A 23,569-nucleotide genomic window follows, 5' to 3' on the forward strand; every position below is an offset into this window, starting at 1 on the left:
TGTTTAAGTTCCTATCTCTTTCTCCATGATTTTCCCACTCATTCCCGCGAATTAGTGAACTATTTCATAAAGAAATATAGAATAATCTATTTTTTTTATTGATTACGAATAATGGGATACTAGTAATATTCAAAATAATGTAAGTAAATTCATTGATTCACCCATAAACCAAAATGTTTTTTCACGAAGGGGTGTTGGAGTGTGGGGAGATTTGTTTACAATTCGCGATTACCCATTGGTTTATCCTATCGAGACATTTAGGAATCGATTTACAGATCGTGTGCTAATCGAATCTGTGAAAATGGTGAAATCGTGTTCAATTGGGAATTGTAAAAACTCATCGTGGGACAGTTATCGGTTTATGTTTTTCACGTAGAATGTATGAAGTGATGAATAGATTCTTTAAAAAATTACCATTCATCCTTTTCCTATCCATGTTTTTCTTTATAATTTTCCGATGTGCATGTCAACCCGTTTTTGGGAGAAATTGCAAAAAAAAATTGAGCGCCTTCGCCGAGATTTGAACGCTCCACCGTAGAAATTGTCGAGTAGTGGGGACGAAACGCGCATGAGGAGAAGACGGTGTACAGCGCCGCGCACGGCTTCCGGAGGTACTTGTCCCCTGTTTTCTTGTCGGCGACATCAAAGTTTGAGATTACCTCCCTAAATCATACCTTAGGAAGGAGGTGATAAGGCAGCGCCGTCGCGCCATGCGTCCTTGATTCTGCGGAAGCTTTTTGAGGTAGGATTCCGAGAAGCTTTTTGAGGAAAATGCCAAGAACGAAACCGACTTTAGGGACTTCCTAGAGCCCTAGAAAGATCGGAAATCGCCTCACAAAGTGAATACCACGTACTTCGTGCTCGCAATCTTCCCTGTAATCTCTGTCACCAGCTTCGCCAGCTGTTTGAACATATCCACTGACTGTGAGGACGCCACCTGGCCACATGTTTCTTCCCTGTCATATTTATCTCTTCGTTTCATGGAGTTGAACAACACTTCATTCATGAAAAAAAATCAAGAATAGAATATTGTATCAATCACATCAGCGAAGAGATTAATTCAACCACTACGTTGAAGATTGTTTGCTCATGTTTGGCAGTAGAGCTGGACAATCCGACCCGCGTGACCCACTGTCAAGCCCTGGACGTTTGACAGTGGAATCCCCTCCGATCCATCTGCTGTAGAAGTTCAGAGACATCAGTGCAACAAAAAAAAATCAAGAAGTTTCTTGAGAGACACTAATGAATAAAAATGGACAGTTTGAGTGCTAAATTAATGGATGATGTTGTCTTGGAGCCGAAGACCCAGGGCAGGACATTCAGCAATGATGGAATGCAGTAAGTGTCGTTTCTAACCAATAAAATTACTAACAACAATGCAGTGTTCATTGTCAAATCGACAAGTCGTTGGCTGGGACCCTTTCGAAAATTGTATCCAGTGCATTTCATTTCCAAAAATATTCAAAAGTGTTTTTTAAACAAATCGAGGGTCAGGATCAACGACTTGTGGATAACCGCAAGAAATACTGCATGAAATACCTCATGTCGATATAAAGAATAATTAATGACCCTTAATATCGTTATTACCAGACGTTTATCAAAATCCTCTCAACCATCAGAGGCGGCTAGTACCCCAAAACCTGGGCCTCGTCGTAAAGTTGAACTCCAAACTCTCCGAATATCCGACGAATCCGAACGACAGTTGTACGAGACCCTGAAACAAATTTACGGAAATTCCTTTAAACTGAGTGATGCATCAGAATATCAGACCAAAAGAACGAATCTAGGTAGCAAATATTGGATGGAACGAGGAGATCTCGTGATAAAAGGAGTTGTCGATTATTCATCCAGAGAATCAACCCCAAAAACTCACGCACAATTAGTTAAACATTTTGCTACATCAAAATTAGAAAGCTACAGTTATCATTCACTTCACTGTGCTGAGGCCCTCGATCATACCAACGGTGATGTGGGAAAGGCCTTGGAGATACTCTTCGAGAAGTATTACAGGGTTAAAGATCTCTCCAGAGTAAGTTCTCCCCAGGATCTCGATGTCAATGATCTGCTGACTATGAGAGATGAGGAAAAATGTGCTCTTGAAGCCATTTACGGTGATTCATTTATCGAGAAGATTAAAAATCGTTTGTGGACAGTTACCCTGAACCTAGATTACTTGATCGATAAATATGATAGGGAAGTCGTCGTCGAGAGTAAGCCAAAGACCCCCAGCAAGAACATTTGCCGATTATTCATGACTGGCAAGTGCAGATTTGCTGGTAAATGTAGATTCTTACATCAACAACCTGAAGCTGTTAAACAAATTAAAAATGCCGTGGAAACCGATTCTTCGTTCACATTGGAAGTAAGATTTCCCGATGATTCTAAATATCCGTATGATGCTCCATACTTCTACTTCTACAAAACTGATCAGTCGAGTCCGAGTGAAGGTCACCTCGTCATTTGTAAAAAACTCTATGAAGAGGCTGTTCTCAGGACTCCACATGGGGAGCCCTGTATTTTTGAACTAATTTCCATGCTCGAGAATGCGGATGAAATGAAAGAATACCTCGATAACACCAAACCTGCCTTCTTATCACGACACGATTCCCTTTTCACAAAATCTACAGACGACAGCTCGAAAAATCTGGCGACGCATCATCAGAGAGGAACGACAAATCGATCGAATAAGGACGCAATGTCGTTGGACGAGATTCAACGACAGGACGAAATAATATGTCAAAAATTCATGGAAAAGATGAAGAACCCAAGGTACCTGAAGATGAAGGAGTCCAGAAGAAAATTACCTGCCTGGTCGATGATGACTCATCTTCTGGAAGCCATTGATCAAAATCAAGTGGTCATTATTTCCGGTGAAACTGGGTGTGGAAAGAGCACTCAAGTACCTCAGTTCATTCTCGACGATTGGATAATCAATAGAAATGTCAGTGGCAAACACATTAACATTTTGTGCACGCAACCTCGAAGAATAAGTGCAATAGGTGTAGCAGAGAGAGTGGCAGCTGAGAGAGATGAGAAAATTGGCCAAACTATTGGTTATCAGATATCACTCGAGAGTAAAATGTCTGCTTGGACACGTTTGACATTCTGCACAACTGGAATTCTCCTTCAACGTCTGTCGAGTGATCCACAATTGAAGAAAATTACTCACGTGGTGGTGGACGAAGTGCACGAGCGCAGCGCTGATTCTGATTTTTTGCTGATGCTTCTTCGTGAAATAATTGTTTACAGACAAGATCTGAAGATTATCCTGATGAGTGCAACATTGAAAGCCGAGTCATTCTCGAATTACTTCAAGGGCCCGCCTATATTGGATATACCTGGAAGGACATTTCCCGTGGAGCAGATATTTTTGGAAGACATTCTCCAGACGTTAAATTACGTTTTCGAGGAGAACTCTGAGTGCACGCGAAAAGTCAAGGGGGGATGGGATCACGTGGAAATTGAATTGGCATCGGCTGACATTGCATCGCTGTCATCGATGCCTCCGAAGTCCACTATCTTGGATGGTAATTTGACTTTAGCACAGATCATCGGAAGATATCCTGGACTTTCCATGCAAACGTACAAAAATCTGTACGTTATGGATCAGGAGAAAATTAATTACGATCTTTTGGAGAAGATTTTGGAGTGGATTGTCGATGGGGATCACGATTATCCTCGTGAGGGATCGATCCTTGTTTTTCTTCCAGGATTGGCAGAGATCACGTCCTTGAGGGACGCCCTCAATCACAATTCTATTCTATGTCCCAGAAATGGAAAATGCAGAATACTTCCCCTGCACTCGTCGCTGTCGACAGAGGAACAAAATCTAGTCTTTCAGAGAGTTGATCCTAGAATTCGTAAAATTGTTTTGAGCACGAACATAGCAGAGACATCAGTGACAATTGATGATTGTGTATTCGTCGTGGATACTGGACGAATGAAAGAGACGAGGTTTAACAGCAATCAGAACATGGCGAGTTTGGATACATGTTGGATATCACGTGCTAATGCAATGCAGAGGAAAGGTCGAGCTGGAAGAGTGAGACCAGGTGTCTGCATACACATGTACACATCTCATAAATTGCAGAATCATCTGCTACCCCAGCCCATTCCAGAGATTCTGAGAATTCCTCTGGAGCCTTTGCTGCTGAAAATATTGAAAATGAATCTGAGCAATGACGTAAATGTTTACGAAATAATCAGCAGAATTATGGAGCCTCCACAAGAATTGAGTATATCAGATGCAATTGTTAGACTTCAGGATGTTGGTGCTATTGATTTGGAGCTGCATTTGACAGCCCTTGGGCATCATTTGGCAACGCTACCTGTTGATGTACGAATTGGCAAGTTGATTCTCTACGGTGTTATCTTCTGCTGTCTCGATTCAGCTCTGACAATAGCAGCTTGTCTGTCTCACAAGAGTCCATTCTCATCACCTTTTGATAAACGCCATGAGGTCGATGCTAAGAGAAAAGAATTTACCACTGCATTCAGCGATCAGCTGACAACGTTGAAGGCGTATAAAAAATGGCTGGAGACATCTGCCAGGGGATTCAAAGCTGGACTGGCGTTTGCAAAGGAGAATTATCTGTCTGTTAGGACTCTTCAGACACTTGCTGACATGAAACATCAATTTTTGGAGCTGCTCATTGGAATTGGATTTGTTCCTGTTGATGCCAAGAGAAGGACAACTGGAGTTGATAAGATTATTGAGTTCACTGGAGTTGAACTCAATGCAAACAATGAAAATTATAAACTTCTACAAGGACTTTTGTGTGCTGCACTGTATCCTAACGTCGTGAGAATTTGTACACCTGAAAAATCATTTCAGGTTCAATCGTCAGGTGCTATTCCCAGACAGCCTAAACCTGACGAATTGAGATTTGAAACGAAGAATGATGGACTTGTGTTCATTCATCCGTCGTCAGTTAATTTTTCTGTTGGCCATTTTCCCAGCCCTTATCTTGTTTTTCAAGAGAAAATTAAGACAAGCAAAGTTTATATCAGGGATGTCTCCATGGTGCCGATGCTACCACTCGTTCTCTTTTTTGGATATGGAATTAATATTGAACAACACAATGGAACTTTCATATTGTCTCTCGCCGATGGCTGGATTCTATTCAAAGTTGAGACACACACTATTGCTCAGCTTCTTCAAAATATGCGAGCAGAACTTATTAAACTTCTTGAACTGAAGATGCAGGATCCACTGCTGAATCTTGTGAATCATCAGAATGGGAGGAAGATCATTACGACCATTATCAGTGTTCTAACGAGAGACTGAAGGGAGATTTATGGGGGAAAAAAGTTTGTGAGCTACTTTTATTTATTTTTTTTTAATGCGAGGACAGCTCGTTCTTTCGTTTGTCTTCCTTTGGCTCTCACATATTGGAGGGGATCAAGACCAGGCCAAATATTGAAATACCATACTGCCTCTCTACATCGGCCTTAAGGTTTTGTAAAAATATTAGAAAAATGTTATTTTCATATTGTTGATCAATATTATGACAAAATATATATTTTTAACAATAAATTCGTTAAACGAGTCTGTGATTTTCCTTTCACTGAACATTCAGTTGAACATTCCTCATTTTTCAATAAATCAATGAACTTGAATGAAGTTATATACGACGCTAAACTTTGGGGGGAGGGGTTTTTGGAAGGGAAATTGCGGAGAATAAATTATTCTTTCAGAAATTTGAGACTAGAACTTTGAATCTTCGGTTTTTCCGGCCTAAAGGTCATTTCCGGTGGTACCTCCCCACCACCACACAACTGTTTACGTTCAACGACGAAAACAGGTGAACACGTGGTTGAACATAACCTACAAATTTGTGATTGAACAATTCAACTGTGAACTTACCCCCCGTAATTAAATACGTGGTTATAATAATCAACTCTTCTACGTTTTATCAAGTAAATTATCGACGTTCTCCTTAAGATCTCTATTGAGTCAAATGACTTCCAGCTATTGACACTTTCAAGAAGAAAATATCTCAATAAAATCAGTTTTCTATCAGTGAAATGCAAAGTTGATCAGTTGATGGCAGAACCAATGGAGAAACATCTCGAAGACAATGAAACCTGTGATGCCAATGGGTCCAGCAAAGGATCCCCAGCACAAACTGCATGTCAGAAAGCTGGGGATAGACAGTCCTTGGGACTGATAGCTGCAGCTTACTGCTATTCAGATTCAGAAGATGAGGCAGAGACACTCATCGACGAGCCTCAATCAGTGGAAAATACCTTGACAACAGCCAATGGAACAATTGGTCCGTATCGTGATAAGGATTCCAGTGACGAGGTGGACAGTTCCGAGGATTCCAGTAGCAGTAGCTCCTGTAGTAGCTCCAGCAGTAGCTCCAGCAGTTCCAGTAGCTCATCAGAGACGTCAGACAGTGAAGACGAGCAAAATGTCAAGAGCAGGAACAACAAACAGACAAAGAATAGGTGGGTAACTGTTCTCCCTTCCTCTCCCACCTCCTCCTCCTCCCTCCGCTGTCCCAAATAATTGATGGAACTGTTGATAAATTTTGTGATCTGCGTATTTCTTCAGGAAAATGGAGAAGGACAGGGAACGGGGAGAATATGATGATCTGCCTCCAATTGAAGATTTACAGATTTCAATGCCTGAGGTGTTGTGCGAGCCACTTGGCGTTGTGAGTATCAAAATTCAAGGATTAAAATGGAATTAATTACCAATGACAGGATGGGATTATAATTGTGACGATTTAGGTTGTCGAACAGTCACGATAAATAATCCAGATGTAATGAACCGGATGTAATTGACTTTGAATTACATTTCCAGGTGGGGTGGATGGTAGATCAACTAGTTGTTGTCACTCCAAAGCGCGGCAAGCCGACCCTAAACATTGACACAGTCCTGTTCATCGATAAAGGTCAGCGTGTACTTGGTCATATTTTCGATGTATTCGGTCAAGTATCTGAGCCACATTATTGCGTGAGGTTCAACGATGCCGAACACATCAAGATGAAGGACATTCAAGTTGGCATGACAGTGTATTTCTGTCCGAATACTGAGTACACATCGCTGGTCTTCATGTCTGAGCTTCTCAGGTAAGTCCACGAGTTAAGGAGGAAGGATGTTTGGAGAATATTTCCAAAAGATTTCCCTCTATCTATCGTTTCGTCCTCCTCTCGTTAATTTGCTCTTCAAGTTCCTCAATCGTTCTTGGAAATTGTAAACCGATTACCTCTCCACAATGAAACGTTCTACCTTTTTTACTCCAGAATGAAGGCGACTGATGACGTAGGTGATGACGAGCACCCCGAGTTCTCAGATGACGAGCAGGAGAGAGCATACTATGCAGCGCTGAAGAACAAAAAAAATTCATCGAACGGAGTCAACGCGAGCAAGCAAAACTCAGAAATTCCACATAAACGTCTCCGAACAGGTAAAATATTCAATAAATCATTTCAAAAGTTCCCTTGAAACCAATTCAAACTCCAAACATTAAACTCAACAGCCCCAAAAACCGGCTGGAGATCGCAGCATCCCTGGAACACCACTCGAAAGAATCATCACCAGAATTATTCGAGACCAACGATACCAAATGACAACTTTCAGCATCAGCAATATCCATGGAATCCTCCAGCAAACTGTCCCCAATCAAATTGGCCACCACAATCTTCCTACCAAACCTGGTCCAGACCATTTAATCCACAGTCACGACCATCATTCCCTTCTCCGAACTTCCCGAGTTCCTCAATCCCTCATCAACAGCCCATAATGCCTGCTCCTTGGCAACAAACACAGCACGTTAACTTGTGGAATATTCCACCACCTCCACCCCCACCTCCTCCACCAGGTGTTTAATGATATGTTTTTAATATCAAGGGACTAGAACTGCCTTAAACATAATTTATTTTCCTGTACCTTCCATCATTATCTTAATTCATAAATTTTCTTCAACACAATTATACAGTTTCACATGGCACTTGTCCAAGGCGACGAGTTTCTCCCAAATACTCCGTTCCTTCATCATAATATAAATCACGTTTTTTCGCAATTGAAAAATTGATGTGTTTTGTACTCCGTCATCTTGGGCTCATCAAGATGTTCATCCGCATAGAGGATATCATTTTTTATTTCGGCAATGAGTGCGTCTGGAAAATGAAGGCATCAATGAACGTTCAGTCATTGCTTAAGAATTATGAAAGATTTTGTCTAATTTTAATGTCAATAGAACGCACCGACTGATGGAAAGTCCCTCTCTGGTCTGATGAAACCAGTGACAATAACTTTCAGCTCTTTTCCATGAAGATCTTCATTGAAATCATGGAGCATGTGGACTTCCTGTTGAAATTTAAATTGAATGTTAAAAAACCTCATCATGATAATCATGTGATGTTGAACGAATCGGAATTTCTTATCCACTAAAATGTTGATTTTGGAAATTTCTATTTGTCCATCACTTCATATAATTTGTCTACGTTTTATGACAAAAACGGATAATATAATAATTCTGTTCTTCTCTGATACTTTAGAAAAGTAATAAATATAATTTTTCTGTGATATTTGTATTCTACAACAACATTTACTTGCTGCGGTAAAAAATTGCTTAACCCACACGACGAAGACTCCCTCACACGGTTAATTTATTCACTGATTAGAAATATGCATTACCATGGATTTTTTTTCATTTTTGTAGAATGGATTCCATCCAACACACATAACCATTTTATAGACGTCACCGTCGAGTTGAGCCCATCCGTAATAAATTCCATTGTCAAACTCCTTTGGCAGCTTCTCGATGACTGTGTCTGGGTAATTAGCTGTTGAACAAAACGAAAACGTTGACAATATACATGAAATTCAACTCCATTTGTCGTGTCAGTTCATCTTAAACAATTATCCGAACTCACTAAATGATTCGTCAAGGTCGTCACCACTGATTATTGCATGTTCAGAAGAATTAATTTAAGTAAAAAAAATATAATCGTCACCTGTGGGTATTCCTAGAGCTTTTGAACCTCGACCAAAACCCTTGACGATGACTCCCGATGCAAAATACGGTAATAATCTGTTCATGGCCAACGCTTGTGAGGAACGAAAGTGGCAGTGACTGGAATTCTAATCTAACACAAGTAGAAAAAGAATTATTAGTGCGTTTGTCATCCACTGTCTGCGTTTATCTAATATTTATCTAACAGTGCAGCTAGAGGAAGGACAAGACAAATGTGGTTTAGGTCTAGTCAATGGTAGAATATTTTTTAAAACTATATTTTTGGCTGTTTTTACTCTTCATTATTCGAAAATAAATATTTCCCTTTCGTTGTCAATTTCTTTGTTCATTCTAACAACGTTCGGATGGAATGTGCATAAATTTTGAACGTTTCGCAGTCATTGATTAACAAAAAAATAAAATATTATGTCTTACAATTTTTTATTCTCCTGTGTCGGCTTTTGGAGAGATGGAATGCAACATACGATCGAAGTAACGTCAGGTGTTCCAGATCAATCACATGTTTCAATGGTTAGACAATCTGTTGTTGGGGAATGAAGATTATGAAATCTTTGGGGAGAAGGGGAAGAGGCGCTTCTTCAATCTGAAACACATGACACGGTTTTGTCTCCTTCCTCTATACAAATTTTATGGTATGTGATGAAAGAAAGAGAAGTACGAAATTGCTTTCAGAAGAACAATTAAGACTCTGTAGTCGAATGAAATTCACAGCCAAAAAAACGAGTCCCAGTTTCGACTTAAAAACATATTCTACAGTTTTCAATTTTTCCATTAACTTTACAAAAATTTACGTGAGTTTTCTAATGACCGATTATTCCAATTAACAAAAATCTTGCCTATTTTCTATGTTCATTTGTGAACATAGAAAATGTGAACAGGAAATATTTTCCAATCTGAAATATAAAAAAATGGAAAAGACTGAATTTTGCACCCGGGGAAAACTGCGACATCCAACAATGACAATTATACTTTAGAGCCGCCCAATCTGATGTCTCATTAATAGATAATTGACAATGGATCTAAAAATAGGATGAATTTGGCCTTGAATTGGGCACTACAATCCAACGTCAAGCATTACGTATGGATCCATACGATCACCCTGAGACGTCAAAGTCTCCTATTCCCTGTCATTTTTTCAAACATTTTTTGAGAGAACTGGAGCTCACACATTGGCCATTTAATGTGATAGAATTTTGGAGAATAGAGAGATGGAGGTGAGATACCGGTGGGAAAAAAAGAACGTATTACTCGAAAGATTGTGGAGGCGGAGTGGGTCGGCAGAGTGAACACTGAGGATTGACGTCATTGTATGACGTCAAGCAGGGCCGTGAGTTCTTGCACGCTATCGCACCCCTTCCCACCCCCTTTCAGCCCCCGGCCAACCCCCCGACAATCTATCGCCATCTTGGGGGATCCTCTTTTCGACGGATCCACGTGCATTCGCACTTGCTCTGACTTCTCACCGTTGCAGCTCGTTAATTACGAAAATTTGTCACCTGAAAAAAAAAATATTGTAGGGTCACTGCACCAGTGAGTCAACACACGGAGTTTGATCTTCGATTTTGGAAATATCAAGGGGAGTAGAAATTTTTTTGACAGTGACTGTGTGGCGACAACCTTTAAAAAACTCCGAGGACCTTTCAGCTTCTTTTCTGGAACCAGCCGAGGAAGATTGACGTCAGTTAGACGAGATAACAAAATGGAGCTCGACTTCTAGATGTGTCTAGTACTAAAATGGCGTCCAGCTTCAAAATTACAACGAAATCTCGATGGCTCGACAAAATGTCTTCTGGTGTCTCTGATCTACAATATCACTAAGACCTGAAATTTTGGGCGTTAATAGACCCGAATCTGTTGATCCTAGAAAAAAATCGTCGAGACCTTTTTTGGAGACAATTTCACCCTCTACAAATAATGTCCTATGCTCTTATCCTCTATCTGCAACCCCTTTGGCAGCAGCACCCTAGAAAGCTCTAGAGGCACCTCAAACGTGTAGTCGCCATTTTATTCACCAATTGCTCCCAAATCTCAATTGTTTTTGACGAAATTTCTTTCCTGAGCACACCTGGAGATCGAATTTCCTTCAATTTCATACCGAGGGAAATCTGTATGAATTCCCCTGGACTACGGAATGGAATAAATTGTCGAGAAATTCCCAGTTTCCAAGAAAAAAAATGACGAAAAAAAAATCTATTCACCTTAATACTCTCCTCTCATCCAGGTCAAGTCAAGGGTATATTTGCAATTGGTTTCGTACGGCAATTAAACGAATCCCACCGACGTTTTCCAACATTGACGTCAATTGTCGAAGATAACGCACGAGTCGGTACAGCTAACACATACAACATTTACCAACACACATTCAACAGTGGCCTTACACGACCATAAAATTGTGGTGGTGCCAAAGTTGTAGACTAGACACGAGTTTTGATTCTTTTCATGTGTGGGTTTTGCTGCAAACGAGGAAGGGAAAACGATTTACGAGGAAGAGTTTCCCCTCTCCTTCCACCAGCCACCGACCGTGGAGATGTGAGGTTGTGCGACGGAGGGAGAAGAAGGGGGAGGAGGAATACGAACTGAGGGTTGCAACATGGCGGACGTTTTAGTCGGTATCGAACCGTCGTGTTGTTTACTTGGGATCAATCACTCTCACTATTAGATTGAGTCATGAAGTGCCAATTGTGTTGTTCTGGTGTATCAATGATTGTCCATTAATCGATGAACGACTGAGAGTTATTGTTGCTGTTGTGTCTTGCCAGTTGCAACCGATGGCAGACGACTTCAGGAATTATTCGGGTGAGCATTTGGTCTGGGGGTGTTTCAGAGGGGTAAATCGAGGGTTTGGGGCTTTGGGGGACTTGTAAGAGGCGAGATGAATATCAATGTCGACTTGTTGCAGCCTCGTTGGGCATTGTACGCCCCTTCTACCAACACCAAGATGAAGCATCGTCAGGTCTTGATTTTTTCCTTCTTCATGTTGATGGAATCGTAAGCAGTTGAGATCAGCAAAAAGTCGATCTTTGGATTATCATGAACAGTTCGATGGTGAGTTCCTCGTAAAATTGTTTATATTTCTTTTTCTGGACATTCCGGTAGAAGATTTGTTCTGGTTCTGTCATTTGCGGTGCTGATTTTGGGTGGGACATTGGGGATAAGTTGATTCTGGTGGTTTTGAAAGATTTTTTGGGTTTCTCAGCTTTTTGGAAATTCTAGGAAGGGTAGTGGGTACATGGGTGGCGCAAAGGTGTTGGGAAAGGGAAGTTTCTGGAGCTACATCGAAGGGGTAGTGAAGGAAAAGCCATTTATGAGGTCCTTCGCCTTGTATCGACCGGCTGAGTGCACGATACTTGAATTCTAGTTGACACTTTACCCTTTTCCCTCTTAAAACTTTCCACATATTCTCGACAGTTCTTTCTATTTTATCAAAACAGTCGATGGACTTGTTTTTCCATCAGTAAAGTGATTTTTTAGTTTTGTAGACGAACATCGGAATCTCCATTTGAGCTGAATTGAACCTGAATTTCACATTTTATTATTAAAACTAATTTTGTCATTAATAATTGACAGATTTTGATGTCAATTGCAATGTTGAATCGTTGGAAAACATTTGAAAAATCTGAAGTAAGAGACAAAAATTATTTTTGAAGATTATGTCCAAAAGAATTTAAAGAGGGAAATTGTTTAGATGTAGAATTGTCTTGAGTAATGAATGAATAATATATTTTAACTATTTACATTATTCATATATAAACAATGAATATTTGAAGAACTAATTGTTTGAAAAATGTAACGTTAACAGTCCTGAATATTTATCTTTTTTTTTCAAATTTTTTAACGAATATTAATTGCCGGATAATCGAAAATGGCTGAATCTACCGTATGGTCTGTACTGAGCTGTATAAATATTCGTGTGTCTTCAATTGTTAATTGAATTGTTTTTCCACCGTTGGAAATGACTGGGTGGATTTAATTTTAATCAGGAAAAATTGAAAATTCAAATGAAACTCAGTTGATTTTTCTCAACATTACAAAATTCAGATTTTAATCTTCGACTCCACCGAAAATTTTGATTTCCCCATAAGACCGCGTTAACTTCCGATTTTTTAACTTTTCTTTGAAAAACCAAAACGATAATTAAATCGCGGAATCAATTACAATTCCACATGTGGTCGAGTCTTCTAATAAATTTTTGAGCTTTCCAAAATTTTCGCATTTATTAAAGGGCTGACAGAGCTGTTTTACAATAACTTTTGGAATAGTTGTCGCATGAATCAGGGGAAAATATCATACGAGTGAATAATATCGTTTAAAATTGACGATGATTTTTTAACAATCGTGAATTGTCGTCACCATTGGGCCACTCCGGAGACTGGCTAAAAATCACAGAACGATATCTGAGAAAAAGGTTTCCGACCTGCGTAAGCAATGACGCACGTCGTGCACGAGTTCTCTTTCGTTAACTACTTATCCTTCTTTATTTGCAATATTATTATTATACGGTATCTACAATTTGCTACGTTTTACCTATGATATGTAACACGGAAATTGTGTATAATGTGTGTCGGTGTACAATGTAATAAAATTTGATGTCATATTTTACAACGACTGGCAACGCACGGTGAGACGAATTGACGGAATATTATTTTATTGGACAGAGGAATGTAGTTGGTACAGTGACGGGAAAACCATAATTTTCATTCAAATGGTCATCTATCATGGTTGTGGCAAGTCTTACGAACGTCACTGAGATGAATCAAGTTTTTTTTAAACAAATTTATTTATTTATGGGCAAAAACTCGTGGCTTGATCATTTCAGTAGCGAAATAGAGACACGAGATAAGTTGACCCATCGGTGGGTCGAATTTTAGGGATATCTCTGAATCTAAGGGAGATAGCGAATTTTTTTTCATGACCTTTTTTCTAGGACTTGAATCGCTGAACAAAAAAGGTTATGATAAAAATTTTGATATTTTGCCGGTAATCACGAGAAAACTCACAAAATGTACAGACATGCGGCGCAGTGATCAGAAACTACTCACAGTCAGACATACCCGCAGTTACCTAATTCCTCTTCATTTAATTTACGAGGAATTTCGTTAAGAATGTAAATAAACAAAAGTAACATTCGATGAATTCAATGAATCGAATCGTAAACATAGAACCCCTTAATAAAATGATAAATAATAGTGTAATAGCGTAATAAACAATCGTATTATCTAATCAATATGATAATTTTTAGTTTTTTTAGGGAACTATGGAACTTAACTGAACGCTGAAAAGTTGGTGGAGATAAAAAGTAAACTAAGGAGACTATTTGGTACTATTTAGTATAAAGAAGATATCACTATCGATTATTTAAAATGGATACTGGAGGTGGACAGGGCAAGAAGCAGATTCGTGTTGGATTTTACGATATCGAGGGTACAATAGGCAAAGGAAATTTTGCTGTTGTTAAATTGGCCCGTCACCGTATCACCAAGACAGAGGTAAAAACGATAAAATCAATTGATATCTAAAAATAATAGGGACTGATGAGAGAATAATTCATAGTTTTGGTCTAAATTTACAGCAAAATCATTCATACTTCCTCATCAGTCTCTGCTTCATTAACACTATTTTCGTCGAGAGAATTACGTGGGAGTCTGTCAGGAATGCCCATCAATATTAGAAGTCTAAAATTTTAATTTCACTTGCGAATAATTATTGAAATTTAAATGACCGATAAATGATGAATTCAATAATTGCGTTTATGGAACTGTTAATTTTTTATTATCACTCATTACAACTTCATAAAAGGGATTTCTGGTTAATAAATTTTAATCTTTTCTATTTTTATTATTTCAGGTCGCTATTAAAATTATCGATAAAACACAGTTGGATTCAACAAATTTAGAAAAAGTTTATCGTGAAGTGGAGATAATGAAGCAATTAGAACATCCACACATTGTGAAGCTGTACCAAGTCATGGAAACTAAAAATATGATATATATGGTAAACAAACAGATCATTTAGTCAGGAATGAAAGATAATTGGAGAATTGGTGCTGTCTAGATGACAAATTCCATGAAAATGTAACATGAAACGTTAAAATAGAAGGGAACAATCATCATGATTAAAAAAAATAATTATCATATGAAAAAATAATAATGAGAAAGGACCATTCGGTAGTCAATTGTTAATCACTTTCTAAATTGTTTTTTTAGGTATGTGAATATGCTAACAAGGGTGAAATCTTTGATTACATCGCTCGATATGGACGAATGGGCGAATCACGAGCTCGTGCAACATTTGCCCAAATTCTATCGGCAGTTGAGTACTGTCATTCTAGTGGTGTTGCTCATCGTGATCTGAAGGCTGAGAATTTACTTCTTGATGCTCAAATGAATGTTAAAATCGCCGATTTTGGATTCAGCAATCGTTTTGTCCCCGGTGAGAGGCTCAGCACGTGGTGTGGCAGTCCACCTTATGCAGCACCTGAAGTTTTTAGGGGAAAACACTATGCTGGTCCGGAAATTGACGTTTGGGTATTTATAATTCATTTATATTTAATATTAAAAGGAAGAACTTATCGCGGTTCTTGAACTTTGTAATTTAATTAATGTCAGACATGCTTAATTATTTTTTTTTGTTCACCTTCTCTCAACAGAGTCTGGGTGTGGTGCTTTACGTTTTAGTGTGTGGGGCACTGCCGTTCGACGGGTCAACACTGCAGTCTCTGCGTGATCGAGTTCTGAGTGGGAGATTTAGAATTCCTTATTTCATGAGCACAGGTACGTGAGAAATGTGATAAAAGTGTTTTCACTAAAGGTCACTTTAAATTTGTAATTTAAGACTGAAGTGGATTATTTTTTTAGAATTTTTATTGGCTTTCTTCGTTCGTCGTGGTCTAGAATGTACATTACAATTCCGAAAATAGAATAATCTTAAAGAGATAATGGAAAATGGATAATTTATCATGGGAATTGGAATTTTCCTTAGAATTATTCGCTTTTGTTATAGATTGCGAGAACTTAATACGTAAAATGTTGGTACTGGAGCCAGTGAAGAGGTACACTATTCCTCAGATTAAGAGGCACCGTTGGATGATTGGAACTGCTGATTCCATATGTCCTATTTTAACTACAACTCCATCAGCCCTCCAAGAGCCAAATGAACAAATTCTCAGGCTTATGCACAGTTTAGGAATTGATGTTACACGTACCAAAGACGTAAGTTCACATACGATGGAGTTAATTAAATTAAAAAACCTTCAGGCCCCTCAGGAAAAAAAATGTTTATTGATTGACTTATCTCGTTTTCACACACACGGATCACAATTTACTGACATTTTTCAACGAAAAAAAATCATTTCAGTCACTGAAAAACAACAGCTACGATCACCATGCTGCCATATACTTTTTACTATTGGAAAGACTGAAGCAACACCGAAGTGGTAATCCATCGAATAATCCCGCCTGGCCTCCAGTATCACGTGGAAAAGATGATAAATTCAAATCAAGGTAAATTTATCACAAGACATCATCAACAAATCCCATTGCCACTTGCGACAGTAGGAGCTTTGATTTTTTTTTTCTCAATTTTCAATACTCAAATGAAAAAATAAAAACAAGGGTTCCATCATTGCCATCGCATCTGGAAGCTTCCACCCTGCCTGGCTGACGATATGAAAGCTCATCCACTCAACAAACATAATCAACAATTTCATCACCACATCATATGAAATTTTTACGCAACACAATTATCCAATATCACATAACACTGATTTTTATTTGCAGCGATAGCTTAATCGGCCGTTGATGGTTAATCATTGCTGTTGTGGAGATTATCAACATAATATCGGGATAGGTTGGGATTGGATGAACGATATAAAGGGTGGCCTCCGCCCAATTTCAGTTTTTGGTAAACACTTCGTTTCAAAAACACCTGCTTCCCTTGATATTTCATTTTACTGAACATTATCTTTGAATCTACTCTGTCCTTCGAGCTTTCCTCTGCTTTCAAGGCTTTGATTGAGAACAAAAACATTGTACTGACTGACTCCTCACTAGGCCAATACTACAAAACTCGTTTTTGTACCTTCCACTGTTCAAAAAAGTCCTGACAGACTGAAATTACATGAAATTGTAGAGAGAATTTCCTTGATTATTATATTAAAAATGTGCATGCCCCAATTTTCTTTATTAGTTTTCAATTAATTGAGGATTTTCTGTTGAATGTGTCTATACACATTTTTTGATGCAATCGTCAGGGAAATTTTCTCTACATTTCGGGATAATTTTACTGCCAGAACTTTTTCAGACAGTGAACGTCCAATCTGATTGGCCTATACGGTATTTTATCTGTCTTGTATATTTTATAATAATCTAACAGCATTTTATGAACATGGCATTAACCCGAGAGAATTATTTTGTATCACTGTTCCCAGTGATTGTACGTGAAATTAGAGTGTTGATTGACTGAATCCTTATCGAGCTTATTGACAAATTGATTTTGTTTATTTATTCAGTATGTAGATAGGGTGATACTGCTGCTACTGCGCTAGTATTGAGGTACTTCTGCTGTAAAAAGACCAACTGTCCTCGTCAATGTAGAGGAGTAGATTTCATAAATCCTTATTGTCCTACTCAATCAACCAAACGAGAACTGTGTCGACTCAGCTCGTTTTTTAATCAATCTTCTTCGGGCTATGTCGACATAGCTCTTCGGGAATTTATTAAACGCAAAATTGCGACTTAGGCCGTATTATTTATTCAAAAAAAAATCAATAAACTTATTACAGGTCTCAAGTCATTTCTGCAACTAATGCATTACTTGTTTTAGAGTCCACTTACATGGAAAAATTAATAAAAAATCATCGACTTACACTTCAACCGTTTTACCCCCTCACTACTGAATTGATATTTTTACAAAAAAAAAAAAAATGATAAAATTGGCTGCAATTTTTTCCGTTTCCTCTACCTCCCCCGATCATCGTTAACTTTTTTAGTCAGCAAACGCCAGTTTCAGCCTCTAAAAGTAGTGGCTCATAAAACGTATTATTATTCTCCAGAGTTGATTTATCATTTTTCCCTCATTGCTTACAGACAATCGTTGAAACTGGTGAACATCCCCTTTTTGTTTGATCGACAATGTGCCTCGAAAATTGACATTGAGCACATGTTCACACGATTATTCATATTTTTTATCAAACAATTATTATATCTTCCCACACGTATTCTTTATTTCCAGACGGGATGAAGCTAACAGATGTGGCAAGCGTTTCAGTTCAACGTCATCGTCAACGGACGAGGGTTGTTGCAGTGCAGAGGGCGATCTTGAGGAGGGACCAAGCGGTGATGAACTCCGTGAGGCACAAATTAAACTGCAGGAGCATCGATTGGGATTGGATCGTGACATTAGCCAAAGAATTGACAGTCAAATTGTTAATCGTCGTCTCAGTGATTACCAACAGCAGCATTTTGACTCAATGATGGAGTCCATTGATCCACCGAGTCGTGCGACACTGTTTGGAGCTGGTTGCAGTGGTAGTTCGTCATCTGAATTATTTGAATCGAGCTTTGACTCGGGTTGTCCACCTGATTTTTCAATTACTGGATGTTTTACCAGTAGTTTACCGTCTTGTACACCACCACCACCTAAAAGTCCATCACCAATAGCAGCTAGAATAGCGAGAACAGGACAGGGAAGGAGAGCTTCTGATGCTGGGCCAAGACTAATGTTTTGTCAACAGACTAGTACGGGTGATAGACCTGTCAAACAACGAAGTATTCAAGGTAATTATTTCCATTTAGCTTTTCCATTTCCAGTTTAGTAACCATAAATTAATCATTCAGATTCAGGAAAAGCTCGTGGACACCTGGACCTCGTCCATCTACGACCAAACTCAACATCACCAAATCAACAGCAATTCAAAACACGTGTTGACTCGAGTATGCAGTTGCAATTATTAGTGCAGCAGAGAATGCTCCAGCAAAAGAGAAATATGTATCACAGACATCGAGGTGGTGGTAGTCCTACACCTCTACCAGGTTTATCAGGTAGTGGTAGTAGTGGTTCATCATCAGCTCGACGTTGTGGTGAGCATGTACCACGTCAGGACAGTTACAAAATGGCCCAACGTACCCAAATACTTCCACCACTATCTCAAACATCTGATTCAAATTTTGAAAGAGATCGAGAACGTGAAGAAGACAGATGGAAGAGTTTACCATCTCGACTCGCTGCTGATTGTCAATTAGCAGAGAGGACACTGCTGTGGAGCCAGCAGGTAACATCCTGAGTATTAACGAACATTTATTTAGTCTAGAGTTTGACAGAGGACTGATTTTATTTTTAATAACTCCCAGCAACTGTTGGATGTAAATATTTATCACGTTGGGCTAAAATAAGAATTCGTGGAATGAATCAGTTGAAAAGAGAGATTACAATTAAAAATTTTTCTTTACCATTGGATTATTTTCATTTGATTTGTTGAATTATTGCCAGGGAATTTGTTTTCACCCACGCAATTATAATACATTTTTTTACACTCGAAATTGTGTATTTGTTATGATAAAGAATGATTAATTCACAAGTTAGAAATGTACGTAGTCTGTACCTGCAAATTTGTTTCTATAATTTATTTATTTCACTGCAATAAATGAATATTATTTTTTTAAACATTTGTCATTATTTTCATGGCACGTGCATGACACCCAATTTATCTGCCTGTTGCTTGGTTATTGGCACAGGGATGCAAGAGTATGTGATGAATCAAGAGAAATTAAGAATTTCTAGCCAATCGGATGAATAATTAACTTCAGGTTGGATTGGGTGGTGCCTCTTATCTGCCTCCTGGAAGTGTTGGTGGATTTTTGTGGCCAGCTAGTAACAGTCCTCATGCAACGATCTTTGAAAATGCCGGTGATCCAATGGAATAAATAATCTAAATATTTATTATCTACGGGATTTTTCAGTGACAGATGAATTCCATCGCAGAGCCATCCAATGATTTTTAAATATTATTAGGTTTTAGCTTACTGCGTAGTTCGAGGATTTTTTTTTGGGAAAAAATGTTCGATAGTTGAAGCAGTTGTTCTGTTCCTGAGGGAATTACTGTATTTCATCTCAAACAGACATCTCCTACTAACCACTTTCTATCATGAACTCTAGACTGGAAAATTATCGTGTGGTACAGGAATATGTAATCATTAACCATAAATAGACTGATCATTAACTCGAACTGATAAAACACCAATTTATTAGAATCCAGACAAGAATTTAATAAAATGATGGGTAAAAGTTAAGCACTAGAATTTTCCTTCAGAATTAGTAATAGAAAAATGAAAAAAAAAACTCGTTAATGAGCTAAAATTGATGGCTTAAGGTCAATGGGATTTTTACCATAGCTTTAAGGGCGCAGTTGAAGACTTGTATGGAGAAAAAAAAATTGGCGAATGAGTCATTGATTTTTGATACGTGAAACTGAATTTGTTAAAGTCATTGCAATGACCGAATGTAATTTTGAATTGATTGAGTAATTAATTATTTCAAACGATAGAATTTTAATAATATCCCACTGCCATCGAGTCGCCTGGGATCGTCACCAATGTAATTAAACAACCGCAGCTCATCGATCCACGCGATGAAGAAGTAAATAAACTAGACAATTTGGTTATTAATTCATAAGTATAAAAAAAATTGTTGAATAACATGTAATGATGTAATGATGAAAAGTGTTTGTTGGATAGTCATGACAATTATCGAGTTTCCACCAGAAATCGGCATAAGTATTATTTCCAGTGCTATCGATTTCTGTTATCGATCTCTCTCGAATTCAAATTCCGAACAATAGGAATGGGTTTTTTTATGCCGTTTTCACAATATTTTTTCATTACATTATTGATCATTAATTAACTTGATCATTAATGATTTTTTTTTTCTGCTGATATCTGATTTTCATTGACCATCGGAAATGAAACATGTTGTCACGTTGAGAAATCAATTAATCTCGTCATAATCATATGAAACTAGTCAATAATACTTGTGAAAAAAAAAGTCTGCATAATTGTTGAAATAATGAGAAGGTGTTCGGCGATTATCGGGAGGAAGAAACGAATCCATAATGATTCCTCTTCATCGCAGAAGATATTTCTCCCTTAGGTACTAGATTTTTCAGAGCTTCAACTGTTTAATAAGATAATTGATGAGCAATACCGGCCGCGCACAACCAACAACGACTTCAATCATTTGGGATCTATCCCTTTAACATTTTAGATATATTTAAAATGAACAAATGATAAATACAATCAAACTCCGCTCAAAAGTGAACAAAAATAAGAATCTCTTTTTTTTAAATAAAAAATGACGATTGGAGGCGAGTCTACTGAGGTGAACGAATGCTGTTACAAATATTGTTACGATTTGATGAGATTTTTGTGAATATTTGTTTGGGAATCAGCTTTATGGAAATTTTTCTTGTATCACAATTTTTTTTATTGGGACTTGATTATCAAGAGATTTATTGCGGGAATTACACATGAAATGCAATTGGTAATTGATTTTCTAACGGGGTTTCGAGGTATCAAAAACTGTCATTAAGTAATGAAGTGGTAAAACGAGATGAACTGACGTATCTTCGAGTCGAGTTTTTGATTTCGAGGTATTCATCAAAAACAGGTCAATTGTCAAAATCAAGTTCACTCCTTTTACCATTTAATTACTGAACTATTCAATTCTAATTTCCCCCGATGAGTTTTTATGCATTTCCTCGGCTCGATGTGAGTTATATCCACCGCTCGGTATAATTCTGATCAATCAACATCGAATTACTGAAGAATAAACTCACTAAGTGTCCAGAAAATCGGAAAAAAACACGAAAAAAATGCCTTCTTAGGACGATAGATTTTCATTAGTGTGATGTAGGTGATTCCTGTTGATTACTTAATTGCCCTCTGAAATCATCTCGTACGTACTAGAAAAAAAATACCCAGAAAACCGCTAATTTGCCATTTAGCGAGAGAACGGTAAATTAAAAAAAATGAAGGATAATTCGTTGGAGAAATCTTCAAAGAATTTTTTTCAATTGGGAGTAAAGATTATATGTGATATGTACTCGTCATTTTGCAATGCAAGGTCTAACATAGTCAATAGCATAGATATTTTTTAGGACTGAGAAGAATAATGTGAATTATTTGCTGCTCGACGAGAGATTATTATCATATCAATATTGAATGGGAGAAAATGGCGACGAAAAATCGATTTTTAAAGGAGCTCTACCCTTTTAATAACTTCAAATATCACCGAAAACTCCACAAAAGTGTTAGAAAACTCGATTACTTGGAATCATCATTTTTTAATTAGCGACACGAGGGTAGAGCTACCTTTAACGGATGATTTGGCGGAAACTACCGATTGATTGAAGTTGGCTCACGATTTTGAATCATCAAAACGATCACTACCAGAGCCGCCAAATGGCAGTTTTTTATTCCAAAAATTTTATTGATCAATCGAATGAACTTCACGCGACTGATTGACGATTTTCAAACGATGGTATCGATACCTCATCGAGCCTTCGGGCGATATACCCCATCCTAGAAAAATTAAAAGGAATTTTTGGATAAAAAAACAGGCATTTGGCAACACCGATCACTACGATGTTATTCGAATTACGAGTAATTGACTGATCTATCGATAAAGATCAGAGTATCTGAGATAAAGTATGTCATACCACCGGCTGCACGTAGAACTCATCAGTAAGAGCAATTAGTTAAAGAAATATACAAATTAAATTTTAGAAAAGCGAATTAAGAAATTTTTCAGTTTTTTTAGTAAACTCCGAATCGATGAGATTCTGAGACATAGGCCCACTAATTTTAGTCGCATATTTATTGTTTAAACATATACATGTGAGATATTTACATAATCACGTTCTACGACAATAAACGAAGGAAGAAATCAATGAGATATTTCCTGTGATTTTTACTTAACTTCCTCTAAATATTCTGGAGGTTTTTCTTGCTCGAAGATATCGCTGCCAGTCTTGCCAGCGAGAGCTTGTGCTTCATGTGGTAGAAGAGACTCAAAATTACTTGGCTCCAGGGAATTACCATTATCGTCCAATTTTTTCGCTTCGAAATCTTTTTTTATTTTATCCGCATAAATTGCGTTGAAGAGATCCCGAGGTTTAAATGCTGATTGGACTACACGTGTAGATTGGTATGACACGTAAGGTTTTAAATCACAACCTTCTAAATTTGGTACTATCAATTCCGGAACCATTTCGGGAATTAGAACAAACTTTTCTCCGACTTTGATACCAGTTGTTCTCGTTCCACGATCTGAAAGTTATTTGATGAGAGACCGGTCAAATATCCAGACCGTAATATTCATATTTATTGACTCACGGAAAATTGGAATATCAGGATCAGGATTGTGTCTCTGTCGTTCCTTGAATTCTCGTGTTCCTCTCTTATTGTAGAGAGTGAACTTCCGTAAATTCCTTTTACCACTGACAACTGCTGTCGTCGAAATGCCTCGACGAAGAATGGGAAAAATCGATGACATTTTCACTGTAAATTAACTGACGACATTGAAACGTG

The 23,569-nt window shown here is 38.0% G+C and overlaps 5 protein-coding genes across 7 annotated transcripts; 3 read left to right on the forward strand and 2 right to left on the reverse strand.

The window, feature by feature from the left end:
• Positions 1-643: 643 nt before the first annotated feature.
• LOC135171069 (putative ATP-dependent RNA helicase DHX57) lies at positions 644-5,549 on the forward strand. Its single transcript, XM_064137363.1, has 2 exons — positions 644-1,338; positions 1,591-5,549. Exons 1-2 carry the CDS (start codon positions 1,253-1,255, stop codon positions 5,285-5,287), a joined length of 3,783 nt encoding a protein of 1,260 aa, XP_063993433.1. The 5' UTR covers positions 644-1,252; the 3' UTR covers positions 5,288-5,549.
• Positions 5,550-5,666: 117 nt separating this feature from the next.
• On the forward strand, positions 5,667-9,394 carry LOC135171084 (H/ACA ribonucleoprotein complex non-core subunit NAF1). The gene is made up of 5 exons (XM_064137395.1): positions 5,667-6,453; positions 6,560-6,662; positions 6,812-7,080; positions 7,255-7,418; positions 7,491-9,394. The coding sequence occupies exons 1-5, from the start codon at positions 6,047-6,049 to the stop codon at positions 7,838-7,840; spliced, it is 1,293 nt and encodes a 430-aa protein (XP_063993465.1). The 5' UTR covers positions 5,667-6,046; the 3' UTR covers positions 7,841-9,394.
• On the reverse strand, positions 7,872-9,091 carry LOC135171106 (riboflavin kinase). Its single transcript, XM_064137443.1, has 4 exons — positions 8,971-9,091; positions 8,651-8,799; positions 8,218-8,320; positions 7,872-8,130 (listed from the first exon to the last, which is right to left on the reverse strand). Exons 1-4 carry the CDS (start codon positions 9,053-9,055, stop codon positions 8,018-8,020), a joined length of 450 nt encoding a protein of 149 aa, XP_063993513.1. The 5' UTR covers positions 9,056-9,091; the 3' UTR covers positions 7,872-8,017.
• Positions 9,395-11,512: 2,118 nt separating the features above from the next.
• LOC135171076 (serine/threonine-protein kinase SIK1-like) lies at positions 11,513-21,899 on the forward strand. Of its 3 annotated transcripts, none has more exons than XM_064137378.1 (11): positions 11,513-11,786; positions 11,890-12,035; positions 14,230-14,476; positions 14,835-14,981; positions 15,194-15,514; positions 15,637-15,760; positions 15,990-16,198; positions 16,344-16,489; positions 18,219-18,763; positions 18,824-19,257; positions 19,793-21,899. In XM_064137378.1, the coding sequence occupies exons 3-11, from the start codon at positions 14,351-14,353 to the stop codon at positions 19,907-19,909; spliced, it is 2,169 nt and encodes a 722-aa protein (XP_063993448.1). In that variant the 5' UTR covers positions 11,513-11,786; positions 11,890-12,035; positions 14,230-14,350; the 3' UTR covers positions 19,910-21,899. The 3 variants fall into 3 exon arrangements, with proteins under 3 accessions (XP_063993448.1, XP_063993449.1, XP_063993450.1); XM_064137379.1 differs by having other exon boundaries at positions 14,239-14,476; XM_064137380.1 differs by lacking the exon at positions 19,793-21,899 and adding an exon at positions 19,721-19,753.
• LOC135171103 (large ribosomal subunit protein mL41) lies at positions 18,218-23,534 on the reverse strand. The gene is made up of 2 exons (XM_064137438.1): positions 23,375-23,534; positions 18,218-23,308 (listed from the first exon to the last, which is right to left on the reverse strand). Exons 1-2 carry the CDS (start codon positions 23,532-23,534, stop codon positions 22,950-22,952), a joined length of 519 nt encoding a protein of 172 aa, XP_063993508.1. The 3' UTR covers positions 18,218-22,949.
• Between the last annotated feature and the right edge of the window lie 35 nt (positions 23,535-23,569).

Source organism: Diachasmimorpha longicaudata, chromosome 18 (assembly GCF_034640455.1).
Source record: "Diachasmimorpha longicaudata isolate KC_UGA_2023 chromosome 18, iyDiaLong2, whole genome shotgun sequence".
NCBI classification, from domain to species: domain Eukaryota; kingdom Metazoa; phylum Arthropoda; class Insecta; order Hymenoptera; family Braconidae; genus Diachasmimorpha; species Diachasmimorpha longicaudata.

Bases quoted from the DNA above. Each gene is read 5' to 3' on its own strand.
- LOC135171069 (XM_064137363.1), top strand. From the start codon at position 1,253: ATGGACAGTTTGAGTGCTAAATTAATGGATGATGTTGTCTTGGAGCCG. The intron at 1,339-1,590 runs GTAAGTGTCGTT...CGTTATTACCAG, and splicing joins TTCAGCAATGATGGAATGCA to ACGTTTATCAAAATCCTCTC.
- LOC135171084 (XM_064137395.1), top strand. From the start codon at position 6,047: ATGGCAGAACCAATGGAGAAACATCTCGAAGACAATGAAACCTGTGAT. The intron at 6,663-6,811 runs GTGAGTATCAAA...TTACATTTCCAG, and splicing joins TGTGCGAGCCACTTGGCGTT to GTGGGGTGGATGGTAGATCA. The intron at 7,081-7,254 runs GTAAGTCCACGA...TTTTTACTCCAG, and splicing joins TTCATGTCTGAGCTTCTCAG to AATGAAGGCGACTGATGACG.
- LOC135171106 (XM_064137443.1), bottom strand. From the start codon at position 9,055: ATGAACAGATTATTACCGTATTTTGCATCGGGAGTCATCGTCAAGGGT. The intron at 8,800-8,970 runs GTGACGATTATA...TTTGTTCAACAG, and splicing joins AGCTCTAGGAATACCCACAG to CTAATTACCCAGACACAGTC. The intron at 8,321-8,650 runs GTAATGCATATT...AAATTTCAACAG, and splicing joins AAAATGAAAAAAAATCCATG to GAAGTCCACATGCTCCATGA.
- LOC135171076 (XM_064137378.1), top strand. From the start codon at position 14,351: ATGGATACTGGAGGTGGACAGGGCAAGAAGCAGATTCGTGTTGGATTT. The intron at 16,199-16,343 runs GTAAGTTCACAT...AAATCATTTCAG, and splicing joins ATGTTACACGTACCAAAGAC to TCACTGAAAAACAACAGCTA. The intron at 16,490-18,218 runs GTAAATTTATCA...CTTTATTTCCAG, and splicing joins GATGATAAATTCAAATCAAG to ACGGGATGAAGCTAACAGAT.
- LOC135171103 (XM_064137438.1), bottom strand. From the start codon at position 23,534: ATGTCATCGATTTTTCCCATTCTTCGTCGAGGCATTTCGACGACAGCA. The intron at 23,309-23,374 runs GTGAGTCAATAA...AATAACTTTCAG, and splicing joins TCCTGATATTCCAATTTTCC to ATCGTGGAACGAGAACAACT.